Below are 19,704 nucleotides of genomic sequence, written 5' to 3'. Positions count from 1 at the left end.
TATTTGATGCGTTATGTTGTTTATGAATGCTGGGAACACAAAGGGGGCAGTAACCAGTCCATATACCTTTAGAAAATATTCATTAAGATTGTGCTTCACTGGAACTAAGGGGCCCAAACGTATTCCAGCATGATAAGACTGAAGTTTGTGACAACACCTGCACGACCCCATTAATTGCTTCAGTGTTGGTAAAGACATTTCAGCTATAGCGAAAGTATTTATCCCTACCCAAGGGCTCGGGTAACTGCCCTCTTTGTGTTCCCAGCATTCATAAACAACATCCTCAGGGACATTCTAAGAAAATTTGTGTTGTTGCATATACATTGAAAACACTTTGAGTTATTCCCCCTCTCAACAAGGTCCCGCATAGACCTTCAGAGAGCCAGCTCTTCTTCAAATGAGAACAATGCAAATTTCATGTGCCTACAGTGAATTAAGGACCTTCAGAGATTCCTGTGTAATTTTCATATGAGGCTTATTAGTAGGTTCCGCTCCATTACTGCTCCTCTCACATCACACGTGTTGTCATTACAATGTAATTAACCAACACATTTTTAAATGTAATATTTCTCAGTGAGTTACGTTGTACGGTTTGTTTTTTAAGAAATGTTAGAATCATAGATATTTGCACAGTCTGCAAATGATCATCAAGTGAAGCGAAGGGGGCCAAATGGTCTAAAAATAATTATGGTTTAAACTAATGTATAATGCTAACAAAGATCATTCGCTGTACTCCTTAGTGTATAGGAGATGTGTTTGTTTTAAAATGGAAAAAAAAAAAATGAATAGCACCCTCCAGTGGAAAATTTGAGTTGGGTTATACAAAATTTCATCTCAAGTGGACAGACAGCTAAAGTTACACTTAAGGCCAAAAGTATGTGGAATTCAGGTGTTTTTAGCCACACCGATTGCTAACTGGTGCAAATGGATATGGGGAATTTCTAAAAACAACAACAACAACAACAACAACAACAAAACCTGCCACAGCTTGAAATAAAAGATTTAAAATGAGTGTGTGACTGTTGCTGCAAATATCCCCCTTAAATGCTACAAATAGGGAGATTTTATTTTTTTTTTAGGTGATCTCCCCATTATTCTTATAGGATTCAAATGCACACGTGACATTTTAAGCACTTTCATCTGAAATCTGGTTGCAAACCTTGCTAAATCTGCACTAAAACGCAATGCAAAGCACAGACCATAAGACACAGAAACACCCATTTTGTTTATGACGTGCTGCGGAATTCCCCCTGCTACTCAGAGAAATAAAGAGACACGCCTCATCCTGATGGTGCTGCTGCTGTATAGTGCAAATAAAATATCTTTGTATTCTGTGGCATTAACATAACCCATCACTGGAACTAGGAAGCCTAGCCCAAACCCTGACAAACAGCCCCAGACTATTATCCCATTATTCCTCAACCACCACACTTTACTGTTGGCACTACGCATTCCTGTAGATAGCGTTCTCCTGGAAAACCCAGATGCGTCCATCAGACTGATTCATCACTCCAGAGAAAATGTTTCCACCCCGTTTAAGGCTTTAAATTCACAATAATAGCACTTACAGTTGACCGGGGAAGATTGAGCAGGGCCGAAATTTCACAAACTGACTTCTGGCAAAGATGGCATCTTACTGTACTGTAAATGTTGCAGTGCCACATTTAAAGTCACTGAGCTCTTCAGTACGCCCCATTCTACTTCCACTGTTTCTCTACGGAGATTGTATGGCTAGTAATGTTAATAATTGGTGTGACTGAAAACAACGGCATTCCACATACTTTTGGCCTTATAGTCTAAGTGTAGCTGTGTTTCAAAGTCCAGTTGTGTACATTTAAATATAACAGTAAGTACATATAAAGATAACTGTCAACAGTTAACGTTCGGTTCCAAAAACGTAGGTAACTTTCAGGGTATCTAAGTAGCCATAGCAACTTACTCTCTGAATGTAACCTGGTCCGGAGCAGGTTACGTTCCGGGGTTAGTTTGTTTCAGAGAGCTGACGGAGCATTGTGTGCCATTTTGAAGAAATCTTTTGAAGCCTCCGATCGCCAACGTGACACATCATGGATGAGCGCTTAAGACCGAGCACCGAGTTCTCTGTATATAACGTGAGTGATGTAGAGCATGTGGAAAAGGCAACGGTGTGTAGAACCTTTCATACAGTATGCCTTGCACTCAAACGATCAAACGGTTCCTACACAATTTCGTGCAGATCCCTGGCCATAAACCACGATGAACCGTTGATGAAGATGGCACGAGGAACCTCCAGTGAACCAAAGAGATGGCAGGGTTGTACGAGATGTGATCTGAAATCAAAATCATTTCTAATTAAATGACTAATGCACAAAGTGAACAGTCAAGTGTGGTTCAGTGTTTCTTTATTTCCTGGAACTGGAAAAGACATTTGTATTTATTGCTTTACCATTCAACAATAAATGACAGAATAATCATCTCTAGGCAAATACAATACTTTGCCCACCTTTAGCCAGTTTTCCAGCAATTCAATTTCAAGCCTGGCCTTTTTTAAGTTCAGCTTTTTTTTTTTTTTGTTAAACTCCATTTGAACTAATAGGGGCACTACAATTAAGACCGTACACACCAGAGGCAGTAAAATAAAATAAGCATGCATCATACACATGTGAAACGTTGACGGTAGAGTGTTATTTCAAAATACCTTTTTCGAACGGTGGCAGTGTTTATGGTCATCTTGAGTGTTTAAGGAGATCACTGGAAACTTAAAAAAAAAAAAAAAAAGAAAAAAAAAGTCATTAGTACTAATATGTTATACCTACATTTACCAAGCTACTCATATCATGGGAGGTAGCTGACTCTGATGAACTGCTCCCTGGAATCTCATTGACCTTGATCGCCCTTGAAAGGGACAATGCCAGCTCCTCATCTGAAGTGAGTGAAAGTGGTGGTGGTCCGCCATCCATTTTACAGTCCTCAGCCTTCTTCCTGTTGGCTACATAGAACCTAGAGAAATGTTATTATAGAAGGTAGGCCCAAGTAGTCAGGTTACACTTTAGGAAACGTATGAAATAAATGAGAATGTGGTTTATTTTGACTTGGCTCCAAGTTCTTTAGACCCAGAAGATATAGATATATATATATATATATCTCAAAGACATGCATGGTAGGCTGATTGGCATGTCTAAAGTGTCCGTAGTGTATGAATGGGTGTAGGAGTGTGTATGTGATTGTGCCCTGCAATGGATTGGCACCTGTCCAGGGTGTACCCCGCCTTGTGCCTAAGCAGTATGGAAGATGAATGGATATATATATATATATATATATATATATATATATATATATATATATATATATATATATATTTCCCCCCTTATCCTTACTGGGTCACCGGGAACCTGGAGCCTATCCCAGGGGGCATGGGGCACTAGTCATGGGACACCCTGGATTAAAACCTCTAACCTTGCTTCGCTAGTGTATGCGGCTCGCTTTTTCTCACCCTGGGTTTCTATGGTAATTCCTGAAATCGGCAACCCATTGACAATGTCTTTATGTACACACCGTGCACACGCATTACCTCTGAGGTAGCAATAGGAGGCTGATTGAACTAACTCCTCACAGATGTTCTGGAGTAGTTACCTAACACCAATGTTCTCCTCACAAGTGTTTGGCAACTATTGGTAACCTCCTAAGTCTGGACGCAAACATTGCTTACCCTGAGTTAATCAACCTAGAGTTCAGGGTTTATGTGACGGTAAGTTAACCTTGCTTTCTGGAACACCCCCCTGACCTACACACAAAATGGTGGTCTGTGTAGGCATACATATAAGTGTACCTGCTACATAAATTCACACAGTTCATTGTGTCATGGTGTTCAAAAATTAAGATTCAATTTATAATGTACAGTGAAAGAATTTGGTAATAAAAGCAACTCAATGCTTCCCGTAAGCCTGCGTCTAGGGTATAATTTGCAGCATGCTTTGGGGGTCTGCGTAGAATTTCCTAAGGTATTAGACTTTAAACCGGGTGTTAGGCTCCCCGAGCCTGTGTTGCATGGTGGGGGTACATCAGTGTGTAGTTTAGTATGCGTCTGCAGTGGGAGGGAAGTATTTGAGGATAAGCTAGAGGGATAAAGAGGGGTAATACCCTAACATGAGCTTTTTTTCCATCTATAGTTATATGATCTCTGCTTCTCTCTCTCTCTCTCTCTCTCTGAGCACCGAGATGAGTGTGTGTGTACAGTAAAGCAAAACAAACAACAACAAAAAACTGAGTTAGTGAGGAATATTTGTACTATTTATCATAATACCATTGATGAAAAAAAAAAAAAAAAGCTCACATTTTATCTTACCCTTGGTCTGCTATGTTCTCTGAGCAGTGTAATGCTGCAATTATTACAGGGATGTTCTTAAAAATCGGAGGATCCTGGAGAAACTTTAGCCGTTGAGGAAACGTTAGTTAGGCACGTCGATCACCGAGACGTCAGGGCTACTGTCTTCTGAGGTTACTCATTTGAGACGAATTTGTGGGCAAAATAGTGGCATCGTTGAAATCCAAAACGTGATCTTCCAATGATGGAAGAAAAACATTCCACAGTTTGGAAGTCGTAGTCTTCTAAGAGAGACTAAATCTATAATTATGCTGCCATTCACACCTACAGCTAAACATAAAGACATTATACAAATACATAGAAAAATATATAGTCATCTGAATGACATGAAATTTTTTTTTTTTTTTTTTTTTTTTTTTTACAATAATACAATATTATAGTTACATTTTAATACTTTAAAGCATTGTGTTTAGGTAATATTATCATGACGGGGGATGTTGCTTTTAGTAAATGAAATGACAAGGGATTAAGGAGTTAATAGGCTGTGAATCATCCACACATCTGCAGTGCGTTTAGCGTTCATAACAATGAATTTCTAGTCAGTCCCGCTCTGTTTCAATCCCAGTTGGAACGTGTTCACTGCTAAATTATTGGTGCGAAGTGACAAGACACCTGCTAATTTGAAGCAGTTACAATGAACAACTACTATGTAAATTTCACACTGCAATAATCTATACGTTTTTGACAACCTGTACAATAGCAACCATGACAATGCCAACCGAAAGTGACAGCGAGTTTATCAGTACACATCTTGAAAAGGTTTGGAATAGTTGAACATTAGATAGTCCATATAGTAGAAGTCATATACCCTCTGCCTGTCTGAGGCACTGAGCTGTGTGAAGTAACGCTGCGTGATGTGTGTGGAAGTCCTCGCAGCTTCTGGGTTTCTGTCCTTGAAGGTGGGGAATGTGAGGTTTTTTGGAGCACCCACTCTATCCAAGAGGAAGTTAGCTTCCTCCTCAATAGTCTCAAATTTGCCGATGAAGTCATAATCGAGCAGGCATGGACTGCAGAGCTGACTTACTGGCTCCCAGTGGATGTCCATGCCGATAGGACGGTGTACATCCAGCAGGTAGCGGATAAACTCCTGAAAAGTGACACCGCTGCCTGTCCTGAGTGCTGATTTGGATGCATTCACCCTGTACTTAGAGATTATTGGCTTGCCAAACACAGGGTGGTAGTAGGAGTTTGGGCTCTCAAATTTGTCCCTGAATGCTGAGACCAGACGCTCCATTGGCTCTCGAATGAACAGCACCTTGGTGTAGGAACGGAGGCGCTCAGAAACTGCATGCTGGTCAAAGCTGTCTAGTCGTGGTAGGTGGTTGCCGTAGTGGACAGTGTCGTGGTTTATCTTGTCTGTGGAGGATGCAACACCAGCAAGCACCATCAGCACTCGCTTCCAATTGGAGCAGCCTGCTTTGGGCACTTCGCAGTAAAGTAACTTGTGCCTGTCCTCTACATAGATGCGAGACACATGATGTGGTGTTATTGTTCGCGAGATGTTGCTCCGGTATTTCGCACAGACCTCTTTAATCAGGCGATGACGAGTTTTCTGCGTATGGTAGAAGTGCTGCCAGCTCCTGGGTGTAGGCTCTGATGATGACGTGGAGTTGACGCGGAGTGACCGGATTGCCGCGCTGGTCTTGAGAAGTTTCCGGTGCCGTTTTGTAACACGATGAGAAGCTCGATTTGGTTTGTTCCATTTCATAGCCGGAAACTGCATCGGTGAGATATAGTTATCAGCACCTGGTTCGTCAGGTCTGTGTTGTCTTCCCAAGGGAACTGCAGACAGGCTGCCTGTAAGGTTGCTGTCCTGCTGGGCACACAGCTCCTGCACAGAACAGCAAAAGATAATAGGACAAGAATATGGGGTTGAAGTTATTTATTTATATGGAACTGTTTTCAGTATACTATTTTTTTTGTCTGATAAAACATTTGTTTACAGGTTTGTTTACAGGAAACAAATACATTTAAAAAAAAAAAAAATGCACTTGTTTATAGTGTAACTATTATCCTATGTCATAAAACTATGTATACCGCCCCATATTTAAAAGGTTTATCTATATGCAAATTATAGTCAGAAATTCATAGTATTACTATTAGTGTAGCATTTTCTAAATCAAATACTACAATATAATTAAATGAATGATGAAAATAAAATGATCATGGATAACATGGATGGTAGTAATAATAATTTGCTGTTCTGTAATCAGCCACATGATGGTGGACTTTCCTTACATATATCAGGTGAAACTTTTTTTTTTTTACCTTTTCTCTGCGGGGTCACCTTGGTACTTAATTCAAGATTACAATCCGGCTGTGTACTACCTAATATTAATGGCATACCAGCACATGGTAATACCCTCCTGCAGAAATCTACTGTCCAGGTTACTAATAATTTCCACCTACTTCATTTTATCTTCCTTGTGTATTGTAAATTGTAAATATCTTGTGTATTATTATTATTATTATTATTATTATTATTATTATTATTATTATTATTTTTTCATCTGATCAATTTGTTTCGCAAAGTATTGCCATATTCATTGTGAGCCCATTAGTTTGTTATATGCTTTGTATTTTAGACTTTGGATTTCTTTTATTATCTCAGTCACCCATATGCCTAAGTTACTTAAACTTTAGGCAGTGTTATTTTACCCTGTCTTTGGGCTTTGTAATTTGGACCTTGTGGTTTTCAAATAAACTACTTCGACTGTCTTGTGAACATTTTCACCTTAAAGAGGGGTTCCAGCAGAGATTCCTAACCTACAGTTTGGCAATGTTGGTTCTAGAAATCCTGAGCACAGGGATTTGGACTGCCACTGAGGAGTTACTCCGAATCTCTCAACATTGTGAGCACAGATGGTAGAAAAATGAAGTTCTTAATAGTAATCCAGGAAGCTCTAAATGACCTTTGATTTAGCTAGTGATGCAAATTTGAAACAAACTTGATAGAAACCAAGAAAACAATAATCATCAGATAAACAAAATACTCAAACATACATGCATGTTAACATACATTTCTTTTGGCAAGTCAATTAGATGAATGAGAGTCAATGAAAAATAAATGAACTCTGGTCTGAATGGTCCAACTGAGCTCTACGACAACAACAAAGGAACCGGTGAAGGAGTTGGAGGCATTAGGCACCAAAATATATACATCGACCATTCATAAGAGTCCTACACTGCCTCTTATGGGAAAATAAAAACTCCATGAGTCCTACTCCATGACCAATGTAACAAAAACCAGAATGAATTTTGCAGGTGATCACCAGGACAAAGACCTAGCCTTTTGGAGGAGTGTCCTTTGGTCAGATGAAACAAAAATGTAATTGCTTGGTCATCATGTTCAGCACAGAGTATGGAGAAAAAAGGACGAGGCTTTTTAATCTGAAGAACACAATCCCAGCTGTGAAGCATGATGGTGGCAACATCATGCTGTAGGGGTGTTTTGCTCTAACAGAAACTGGTACACTTCAGAAAATAGATGGTATCATGAGGAAGGAGGATTATCTAGAAATACTGAAGGAACTCCAAGAAAGTCATCACCCAGAAAGTTAAAACTTGGTTACAAACAGGGTCTTCCAGCAGTACAGTGATCCTAAGCATACATCTCAAGTTGTAACGAAATGGCTTAAAGACAACAGAGTGAAAGTATTGGAGTGGCCGTCACAAAGCCCTGACCCGAATCCCATATAAAATTTCTTGACTGAACTGAAAAGACAACTCCAAGCAAGGAGGCCCACAATCCTGACTGGGTTAAGCAATTAAAAGGTAAATAGTTAACTAAATGATTAACTACTTAATACATATTTAAACACTAACACGGTGTATGTAAGATTTCTGACCCACTTCAAATATCACAATTGTGATATCATAAATAAAAGCTCAAATAAAACGGCCTCTTAACTATTATTGGGAAATTACCTCTAGATAGACCTCTAGTCAAGGTATATACCCTGATTGACTTAACACAGGAAATGCATGCTAACATGGAATGTGCGGAGTTGTGAAAAATGTAGTTGTGAAAGCTTAATGCAGCTGTATGTAAAGGTTTGGTCCCGATAATATAATATATATTTATTCTCTCACCTCTCTCATCTGCCATGTCAAGCCATTGAAATTGACCCCTGGAAGACAGAGAGACAGAGAGCAAGAAAATTAGTTATTATCCAAACTTCTACCTGCATCATAACATCAGATGTTTCATCCAGAGTTTGCAAAGGAATGACACAAAAGTCTTGAGAGCAAGGCAAGACATTTCTAGCCGAAAACCGAGGCATTATATTGTACCTATTTAGAGACAACTTGGGACTGTACCATAGACCTCCTGCCCAGAACAACACCTCTCTGTAGCTTGGTCCATCCTCTGCTATGGAAGCTTATAATGCAGGAGGTCCTGGCCAGTAGTGGTTTCTTCTTCATGGACAAAAAGGATAGAGAGGTCTGAACTCTAAGGACTACAGAGGTCTGAACACCGCCACTGTAAAGTGCAACCTTATCTGAACCAGAAAAGTGGAAGACTGCATCACATCACATCACATCTTCAGGTCACTATAAATATTTAGTCATGTGATATGGACTGGCCAATACCCCTTTTGTAATTCAGGCTTAAGAGAATTAAGTATTGAAAGACTTCCTGAATTGTGTTGTTACAGGTTACATTGATGACATCTTCTCAGTTCATGAACCGTCATCTTTCCAGCACGTGAACAAGAACACACACAACATGCCAGGATGGTATGTTCTTGTTTCATGGAAAATAGCCACTATGTTATAATTGAGACTCCACAGTCGGCGGGTTATAAGATTGCATGTCCGTTTTCATCTGGCAGTCAGAAGGCAACATTTTCAACGTGCGTATGGTCTGCTTGGCCACCAGGAACCTCTTCCCAAGACTTACACAAGTTAAATCTGACATCTGCGAAATCCATGGTCATGCACAGCTGGTAATCTCATGCTTCACTCTTTACTCTGGTGATCTTGTAATGAGTTCATCACCTTCTGGCTACTATACTGCTTGTTGTAGATCCTCTAATGCAGAGTGGTTGGTATCGCAGGACAGGTTAGCTGTTCTGTGAGATGTGCACTACTAAAAATGCTTCGGAAAACATGTTCACTGTAAGAGCACTCAGGGAACACAGCAACCCTAGGGTAAGGTTGCTGTGTTTGAACTTAAACGTTTAATATAGCACGTGTCCTTGAGTTCAGTGCTATCTGCATGTTCGGTTCACTGCTGATTAGAGAAAGTGTGCCTGATTATCCCTCGTCCCACTGCATCCCTGCCCTAAGCCATGTTCCAACCAACCCGCTAGTGCTAGATATCGACAGTTTTGAACTCAATTCAATTGACGCAACGTGATTAACAAGAAGGTTTATTAAAATGAACTCAGAAAGAAATAATAATACTAATAATAATAATAAAAAGAAGTAATCTGAAAGACATGTCTATTTCTAAGTAATGAAACAAGTTTGTCTGAATCCGCTGTACTGATCAGGGAAAAACTGCACCTGTTTAAAATGTTTCGTTTTTTTTTTTTCCTTTAAAAAAAAAACTGTGACTTTGTTGATAACGTTCAAAACTATTTACCTTTTCTAATAAAAGAACCTTTTTGGTACACGACCTCTTAGATGAATATTTTTTTTCAGGAAAGAGCAGCTGCTGTTCTGCATTTAAGTGACATAGTTATCACACTGAACAAACAGAAAAGAGTATAAAACGCTGCCGTGCCTCTGCTAATGTATTTTCATACAATTTCTACTTGGTGATTTGAGGTAAGAACACCTACTCTACTAATAATCAATTTGTTTGTGTTACATCTAAAATAGCAATACATATTTCCTCGATTTGCCAATCACACATTTTCCTGCCATTATGCCTGCTCTCAATAGTTCAGTTTCAGCTGTATAGTGCTTTTAACAACAAAGCCACAAAGCAGATTTACAGAGATCCGGATGTGGATTTCGATCCCTAATGAGGGAGGCAGACGTGACGTCGGTAAGGAAAACCTCCTTCAGGAGATGACAGAAGATTCTTGAGAGGAACCATTTTCTTCTTTGTGACACAAGATAGTAGTTTTGTGGTACTCAAGACCGACCGAGTGGTCCCTAAGCTCCCAATGCAATAACATAAAATAGGATTACACTACAGCACATGTTAGAAAACTGGACTATGCTTAACATGTCCTCTGAATGTCCTGTGTACTTCTGTGCACTCAAAATGTACGTGATTGAACCCTAACCCTAACCCCAGGCCCTTCATGAGTCACACGGATGAGGGAACTGGCACTCCCATACCAACTCCCGAAACCAGAGGTCCATAGTTGAGACCTCCCACTGTATACTAACGTATCTGTCTCCCTCTACAGGACGTTTGGTGTCATGTTTGTGTATAAGGTGACTGTGTGTCTGCTGGCCCTGCTGCTGGTCTGTTCTGCAGAGGAGGTGAGAGACATGCCTGCATACTGTATATTACACTTATTTATTTGACGGGCACCTTCATCCGAAGTGCCTGTACACAATCTAAACATCAAAGCACCTGTTTGAAAACTACTCACTGAAAATTTCAGCTCGGTTGGACCAGCTAGCAGCTGCCAAAACACGGGCCACGCTGGTAGACCATCTTTGTTATCTGCTGCATTATTTTCCAGCTTTCTTATTATTTCTAGTCTACAAAGTAGTAGAAACAGTCCTTTCTACCAGCGCTTACCAGCTGGCAAACATGGTCTACCAGCTTGGCCTGTGTTTTTGCAGCTGGAAGCAGGATTTTTCAGCAAGGTGAGCCATAGCAGATGTGAGAAGACCTTGTTGTAGAAGAACAGAAGGAGCAGCACCTAATCTAAATTTTATTAGTATTCATTGCACTTATAATTGTTTTTGTTCGTTTTTTCATGTGCTGTCTGTTTTCTGTGCACCATGGTAAGTCATGTGCTTTAATGTTACAATGATTAGTCATGAATGAAATTCCATTCTGGAGGCATCTGCCATAGTAGCTGCATTCATTGGAGGTACTCCTTGATGACAAGGAATGACAAGGAACCTTGACAGACATCATAGTCCACACCCATCCTCCTAGACACCCACACTCTCAACAGCTTTGTTTTCTGCTAAATACAACTACGCTGCTAGTAGCTGATATCTCATTTAATCACAACAACAGTTCGGCCTTGCAGGTCTATCAAAACTATCAAGGAATTTTGGTTTAGCGGACAGAATTATGGCCTGCTAACGAATATATGTAACGCTACCTTCAAATTTAGCCTAAATAATGAAAATCAAAGGGCAGATGCCTTCTAAATGGGACCAGCTTTTAATACAGAATAAACAAACAATCTGCTTAATGAGCCAGTATTCAATCTGCTAATGTTTCGTGTGATAGCTGTTGAGGACCCGCTTGCTGATCTGTCTGTGGGAGAGCGGCTCGAGAGAGTGAACAGTATCAACAGTACGTACACGCTCGGGCACACTTACTGTAACACTCACTCTTAGAGGGTAAAGAGTCCACCACTGCCATCATGCAGTATATTAAAAAATGAGTCATTATGTACAACAGTGTAACATTACATATTTATTAACACTGGTATTTTCTATTAGAAAAACATTGTAAAATTATGATAAAAATGTTATACGTGTTAGGTCGTGGTGTAGATGAACCCGAGCTGATTGAAGGAGACATTGCGGTTTATGATGACAACGGGAGAAACGCGGATCCCTGCACGTCCCGTGATTGCATGTGGCCAAAGTCGAGTGATGGCAAAGTCTATGTACCCTATGTCATCGCCAATCACTACAGTATGTAGATGTGGATATTACGTTGTATTATATTACACTACCAGTCAAAAGTTTAGACACACTCATTCTTTATTATTATTCCCCCCCCCATATTTTATAATAATAATAAAGTCATCAAAACTCTGGAGTAAGACAAATGGAACTATGGGAATCATGTCGATGATTTAAAAAAAATCCAAAATAAATCAAAATAATTTAGTATTTGATCATCTTCAAAGTAGACGCCCTTCCGCCTAGAAATTTCCGGAAATGTATTCTTGGCGTTTTCTCGAGCGATTTCTTGAGGAATTTCCCCTGAGATGATTTTTAAACAGTATTAAAGGAGTTCACACCGACGCCGGGCTCTTATCGCCTGCTTTTCGGTATATTCCGCTCCATGTCGTCCGTTTAAATGAAGATTTATTCGTAAATAAAATGTTAGTTTCAGTCTAATGAAAGAAATGAATACGTCGGCACGATTATATTTTAACACTGATTTCAGATCAAAAGGTTTTTAAGATCATGAGAAACATTTCAGTCGGGCGTCCACAAACTTTTGACCGGGAGTCTATATTATTCTATATAACATCATGCAATGTTATCAACATAATATATAATTAAGACATGATTATTATTATTAAAATGATATTTTTTTGTCTACTGTTCATACACACGAATGATTTTGACTCATTTGGAGTCTGATCAGTTTGTGCTATCATATAATATAATGCTAAAATAATATTATTTATCATCACACATTTACTGTACATTCACGTTGAAGTAGCACACTGAGCAAAATGACTGACCGAATAGGTACTCTGTACACCCTCAGCCGATGGCGAGCGGCAGATTATCCAGCGAGGCCTGGAATCTTTCTCCTCCATCACCTGTATCCGTTTTACTCCACGCTCCAATGAGAAGGATTATATCAGCATTGAGTCTCTCACTGGGTATGCACACGTATGATTTTCCTTAAAATTACTTTGCTCCAAGGGGACAGTGACACCCCGTTCAGCCATGCACAGCCTATACTCCACACTATAGTTAATATTATCCATCACTTAATATTGAAGTGCATTTCGTAGTGAATACCTTAGAAAAGTTATTAACATTTAGAACCAGTTTCTGATTAAATATAGCATTACTGTTGTTACAGTACTGTTGTAATATAAAAATCTTGATCAGATTCAAAGTAAAAACCAACGTGTCATATTAACGATAAAATCCTATTCTTTTTGCAGATGCTACTCTTATATTGGACGCACCGGTAAAGCACAGACGTTGTCCCTGGCTCGTAGCGGCTGCGTCTACCATGATACCGTCCAGCATGAGCTTCTTCATGCTCTGGGCTTTAATCACGAGCAGACCCGCAGCGATCGAGACAGCTACATCCGTGTTGCCTGGGAGAACATTATTGACGGTATAGATTGAGGATTTATGCACTTAGAGTGTAGCGATACATTTATGAAGGAATGCAACTTTTTCAGTCAAATCTGAAAAAGTTCGAAAGTGTGAAAAAGTATTTGCCCCATTCTGATTTCTTCTGTTTTTGTGTACATCTCATACTAAATAGTTTTAGATCTTCAGGCAAAATACAACAGAAAACAAAGGCAACCTGAGTAAACACACAATACAGTTTAAAAAAAAAGAAGTTATCCAACACATATCACCCGTGTGAAAAACTAATTGCACCCTTAAACTTAAAATCTGATTGTGCCACATTTAGCAACAATAACTGCGACCAAATGCTCCCGATATCTGGAGATCAGTCTTTCACTTACTTCTAGGACTAGGACTTAGTCCTATGCTTTGGATCATTGTCTTGCTGCATAATCCAGTTGCGTTGGAGTTTCAGTTTACGGACTGAAGACCGGACATTCTCCTTTAGGATTTTCTTGTAGAGAGCAGAATTCATGTTTCCCTCAATCATTGCAAAAATGTGAAGGCCCTGAAGCAGCAAAGCATCCTCACAACATCACACTTCCACCACCATGCTTGACCATAGCTATGATGTTGTTTTTGTTGAATTCTGTGTTCGGTTTACGCCAGATGTAACAGGATCCCTGTCTTCCAAACAATTCCACTTTCGACTCATCAGTCCACAGAACATTCTCCCAAAAGGTTTGAGGATCATCAAGGTGTTTTTTTTTTTTGGCAAAATTCAGATGAGCCCTAATCTTCTTCTGAGTTAACAGTGCTTTTCGCCTCACCACTCTTCCATGGATGCCATTTCTGAACAATTTAGTATGAGATATACACAAAAACAGAAGAAACCAGGATGGGGGCCAATACTTTTTCACAGCACTGTATTTACAGTGGAGGGGGGTTGTTTCCTCATCAGGCAAAGAACACAATTTCAACAAGAAGGCCACTCTGAACCAGGGTACATCTTACGACTACAACTCCGTCATGCAATACCACAAGTCAGTCAATCACCAAACAGCTACTCAATGCATTTTACATGTGCAGTATATTATGATTTTATGACCAATGGACACTTTTAATTTAACACCTGCTTATTAAACTGAGTTGAAACGACATGCAAAACAGAAAATATTGACTTTGTTATTTGATATTTCAGAACTGCTTTCTCTAAGAATGGCCAGCCCACCATGATCCCCATCCCTGACCCCAATGTACCCTTCGGAACGGCGAGTGAGATGAGCCAAGCTGACATCCTCAGACTCAACAGACTCTACCAGTGCTGTGAGTCATTCTATTGCACAGTTGTAGCAATAGTCTTCCTTTATGCACTGCATGTGCTGTTTGTATTACAGAACGTTCTAGAATGGTCTTGATCAAAGAAGAGAAACTAATTATTCATTACAATTTTAAACATTTTTTCTCTGTGTGCAGAAACTGCTGAATGCTGCAGATGGGCAATCATTCAGGTGGCCTCGGACTGGATAACTTCAGGATAATAATAAATGGAAACTAATAAAACTGGATGATAATAAATTCACTCATTTGTTGCACTCAATACAAAAGTCAACACAAGTTTCTCAAAATCAGTTGTTTAAAAAATGCTGTTGTTGTTCAGTGCAAAGCTATGCTATGTACACAGCCTCTTTTTGTTTTTTTATGTAGGTACTCATGCGACATACCTTTGGAAAGCTAAGATTCTTGTAATTCGATTGATTATAAACCGTTTCAAGATACAATCAAAACAGCATCTACATTCAACGTCGCTGTCAGACCACCGACATACAAACAAACACTTACAAAACTGAGGTAACTCACTTATGAAGCCTCATAGTAGTCCACTGATCCATAACATCCTATCAAAAACAGTCTTGTTACACTGGCAAAGGTCTAAACAATTCAATTATATAAAAATATTTAGTCCAAAACACACAAAAAAAATCTGTAAATACCCACGGACTGTCGCTGCGTCATTTCAAATTACTGGCAGATAGGCCTAATCTTTCAATTTTCTCCATTATAACTTCTGTTTGCTTGTGAATATCCCTTATTGCTTCATTTCAAAATGGCCACTGAGCTCTGCCCTTTCGTTTGACACCTCATTTGAACCAATAGGAGCTGTCCATGTCCTGTCCATAGCCTTCCATAGCCAATGAGAGTCCGTGCTGAAGGTAAGTGCCTTCCCCTTTTTCCTTTGTGAACAACTCGAGCGTATTGCAACCGAGTTTATGGATGACTGGCACAACGTATAGCCAATGAAATTCTGAAAAATATGATACGCTGCTTCATGAGTGAGTTTCAACACTTCAATTTAAAAGTCCCTGCGAAAAGCTGCGTAACCAGTGGCATAAAAGCGTGTAAAAGTGAGCAAAGGTTTCAATTATGAATATACTGTATATATAAATATATATTTTGTAGATTGATGGATATGTGATATGATAGCGCTTAGTGTCACCTTTCATTAGTGCACCACATTATGAGAAAAATCAAGAGAAGTAGCCTTATTATCTTAGGTATGTGTACATGGTTACCAAGGGCCCTTTGGAGTCTCCAAAAGGTAAAACGCATGGATTTATTGATTTACCAAGATTTTGGTAAAACGCATGGATATATCCTTAGAAAGTCATGTGCAAAATATACATTTTCTTTGGTATTGTTATCAAATTTGAACTTGGACTAAGAAAGGCCTCATGCTGTGGTCTAATTGTGCTCCCAACTGTTGTCATCTGCAGGCATCCGTATGCAAAAATAAATAAATAAACAAAATCAGGCGGAAAAAAACCCTTCTCTTTCAGTGTGTTCAAACTGCTATTACTCAATACCAATAGCACTTGCAGTGACTCTGACTTCCCAGTGTCACCTTTCAGAACAGACCAAAACCATGCATGTACTAAATGGTTCAAGAACAGCTTTAATTTTACTTTGGGTATGCCATGGATAGGCGTTTTAGGCTAATTTTTCAGGAGCTTAAGTGAGTACGAGCTACATATAGGTAACAAACGACTCGTTCAAGGATCTGTTCACTCTAAACTCCTCCTTTCAGAGAGCCTACCTTGCTCTGATTGGTCATTTGTCCCAGTCTGTTGTGATTGGTCTACCACTTACGGCACATGTCAGAAAGGAAACGCCCACTACCATATCTGAATTTCAGCTGTTCAGAATTTCTTTTGGGAGACAATTACTTGTCTTGCCCTTTGATTTTTTAAACTTTGCAGACTTTTTACATTCACAAACAGCGATATAAGACACTACATGAATGGTAATATCTGAAAAAGCATAATAGGTGCACTTTAACTTATAGCCTCGATATAAGGTCTCCATACATAGTTTGCCAGCACCTCGTTGGTTGTGTTCGTCAGTGGATCCACTTCTTCTGGTGCGCAACACTTCCAGTCTTTTTGAACTTGTTAATAAGTTTGGCAACAGTGTCGTGTGTGATGTACTCGCCATTTTTCACGTTAAAGTCCATTCCAATCATCCGACAATTTCCTGATCCAACCATGAGAATGATTTCAATATATTCTTATTAATATATTCAATATATGTGTTCATTTTGCCTCTGTACGGAGACTTTAGGGACATCCTGTATATTAACTTGCGCATATGAACACCTTATTAAAAAATAACCACCATGCTAATACTACAGAAGCCTAGTAGTTACTCTTGCTCAGTTCATTTCTTCCTTGTTTTAAGGCCGGACCAGCAAAATGGGTGAGACATGCTGTATCCTGCAGGCTTCAGTCATGTCCATCCATAACATCAATGTTCAACTAATTTACTCTCATTATTCAGTCCAAGTCCAAGTGATATTCACATACAGCATGACCATCATGATTACAGCTATGCTTAAAGCTTAAAGTGACTGGAACTGCAGGAAATGACAAGGGTTTCATCTCCAGCGGCGCTTTGGCAGTGTTTTCTTTAAAAGCTTTAAGTGTTTCTGCAGTTGTTCTCTTAGAGAGCTGTAGAGAGAAACTCTAACTACATAAGAAGTCATTTCTTAAAGCAGAAACTCGGGCTACCGTATGATTACAATGACAGCACTGACATGTTATAACACACACACACAGAAAGTGGAATAAGCAAGGAGTGTAAGTAAGTAGTAATTATATGACTCAGAAGCTCAGTGTCCATCATTTATGAAGAACTGAGAGAGAGAGAGAGAGAGAGAGAGAGAGAGAGAAACACACACACACACACACACACACACAGAGGCTGAACAGTTAGTCACAGATTATTTTGATTGCTGCACTTTGGTAAATGAGAAACACTCTGGCTAATTAATGTAATTCACCAACATAAACTCTGCATCACAATCAGGCACGCAAACATTAATTCTCTTTAACGAAAACTCCAGGTGCTTGTGCAGGGAGGTCACAGACCGTCCCTCACACACACTGCATAATACAACTCAGTGCAGCTATATTATCTAATATAGCAGGACATGTAATTATCGTGCTGGCAGAACATGGACCGGGCACCAAAGCACTATGCTTAGACCCCCCTGTGTATAGTATTTAGCGCTGATGGAGAGAACAGAGCGTATGAAAGCTGTCGGTCAGTGTTTTATTGTCTCTGCCGCAGTAGGTGTGTGTGTAGACCGTGCACACCAAACGAAGGCCATTTTGATTGTAGATCTGCACTTACACAGCCTGAGAGGTTTGGAGTGGAATGACACTGAAGCTGCTGGGAATTTCACTGTTTCGGTGAGCTGTTTATCTTCAAACTTTAGCCCTCTGTTCAGGTCAATTTATCTTAGAACTATAACATTAAATGTCCTATTTATATTACAGAGGTGATGTGTAGGTCTGAGTTCTCCCCCTTCTTTTGGCTGTGGCCATTTTTTTTGGGTGGTGGTGGTGGTGGTGGTTGAGGGGGGGTTTACTACAGTATATCACTGTGCAATATTGATTCTGGCACAGGTTTTATGCCAGTTTCCCTTCCTGATGCAGCCCGCCCAATTTTCCGGGCTTGGGACCCTTGGGACTGGTGCAACCCTCCACTGTGTGAGGGATCTGAAAGTAACGTGTAAAACTGACCAATGTTTGTAAATGTGAAAGAAAAAATGTGACTCCCATTCCTCATAAATAAATTGGGGCAGCCTTCTGTACGACTCTGAATGAAACATTTCCTGCAGAGCTCACATTTTTGTAGTCATTGAGATGGCTCAATATGGCAACCGTTCACTGTTTCCACCTGAGATTTGCATTTCTATGTATGAGCTCTACCTTGTCCTCTACACTTTCCACTGTCATGCACATGAGTGGATTTTTGATGATTAAAAAAAGGATGCATTTCCTTCAAGGCTCCCTGGATAATTCTGGCACGTTCATGCCATTCTGTTCTGCACGTTCATTTGAGCCATTGAACAGCCAATAATCTCTGACAAAAAAGAATGGTGTTAGAATGGTGCTTTGTGTGGCATGGACAAAAAAATACCATTTGAAAAAATATTCAGGTGCTCAACTTTACATGGCCAGAAATGCCTTTTCAAATACTCATAGCACTGACATCAATTAAAGGCATCTAATATTTGGTTAAATTAACAGCATGGCCGAGGATCCTCAGCACTCGGGTTTTTCGCTGTCCCATGGGAGGAAGTGGGTTTGTGGTTTAAAGGATGTCGCCCATTGATTCCCCAAGAGTCGACTATATTTGGATGTTAATGCTGTGTTACCATCCACACCAGTAAAGGACAAAATGACAGGCAACCATTCATTTTCTATGCGCATGCGTGACGTGACATGGAGCTGTGAGATTTTCTTAATTCGCTGCACATTAGATATGACACGGTAAAGCAGCAAATCGAAAAGACTGGCTCAAATGATTCCTGGCACCGATCCGTGGTCTGACGTCTCTTTAGTTCCCCAATTAAAACCTTAGTTCTTTACAGTTTGATGAGCAAAAAAAAAAGAAGAAAAACCTGACTGTCTATCCATCTTATCCTGTCATATATCACCTCTAATTAAATGTGCATAGAGACGACACAAAAAAGTAAACGATGCTTGAAAGTTAGTAGCAGAGATCATGAGTGTCTCTGGGTGAGTGTACCGTACACATCTAGAACTTTCTAGATATGCTAATCTGCCAACAGAGCTAATATGAAGTCGAGCACTCAACTCAGAACAACCCATTTACACAGTGATTAT

The 19,704-nt window shown here is 39.7% G+C and overlaps 2 protein-coding genes across 6 annotated transcripts; one reads left to right on the top strand and one right to left on the bottom strand.

Annotated features, from left to right (window-relative positions):
- Positions 1–4,249: 4,249 nt before the first annotated feature.
- LOC124626083 (carbohydrate sulfotransferase 8) lies at positions 4,250–17,164 on the bottom strand. Of its 3 annotated transcripts, none has more exons than XM_053678147.1 (3): positions 15,374–17,164; positions 8,456–8,493; positions 4,250–6,194 (listed from the first exon to the last, which is right to left on the bottom strand). In XM_053678147.1, exons 2-3 carry the CDS (start codon positions 8,462–8,464, stop codon positions 5,103–5,105), a joined length of 1,101 nt encoding a protein of 366 aa, XP_053534122.1. In that variant the 5' UTR covers positions 8,465–8,493; positions 15,374–17,164; the 3' UTR covers positions 4,250–5,102. The 3 variants fall into 3 exon arrangements, with proteins under 3 accessions (XP_053534122.1, XP_047009312.1, XP_053534123.1); XM_047153356.2 differs by lacking the exon at positions 15,374–17,164 and adding an exon at positions 12,940–13,368; XM_053678148.1 differs by lacking the exon at positions 15,374–17,164 and adding an exon at positions 8,657–9,261.
- On the top strand, positions 9,281–15,095 carry LOC108264864 (high choriolytic enzyme 1). 3 transcript variants are annotated; one of them, XM_053678149.1, is made up of 9 exons: positions 9,281–9,312; positions 10,732–10,807; positions 11,750–11,807; positions 11,999–12,154; positions 12,966–13,083; positions 13,375–13,553; positions 14,475–14,556; positions 14,715–14,839; positions 14,990–15,095. In XM_053678149.1, coding segments are annotated over exons 1-9 (813 nt in total). In that variant the 5' UTR covers positions 9,281–9,295; the 3' UTR covers positions 14,992–15,095. The 3 variants fall into 3 exon arrangements, with proteins under 3 accessions (XP_053534124.1, XP_017322291.1, XP_047011195.1); XM_017466802.3 differs by lacking the exon at positions 9,281–9,312 and adding an exon at positions 10,108–10,138; XM_047155239.2 differs by lacking the exons at positions 9,281–9,312; positions 10,732–10,807 and adding an exon at positions 10,836–11,281 and having other exon boundaries at positions 11,742–11,807.
- Positions 17,165–19,704: the final 2,540 nt, after the last annotated feature.

Source organism: Ictalurus punctatus, chromosome 4 (genome assembly GCF_001660625.3).
Source record: "Ictalurus punctatus breed USDA103 chromosome 4, Coco_2.0, whole genome shotgun sequence".
In the NCBI taxonomy this organism is placed as follows: domain Eukaryota; kingdom Metazoa; phylum Chordata; class Actinopteri; order Siluriformes; family Ictaluridae; genus Ictalurus; species Ictalurus punctatus.
This window is presented reverse-complemented; position numbering and strand designations above follow the sequence as displayed.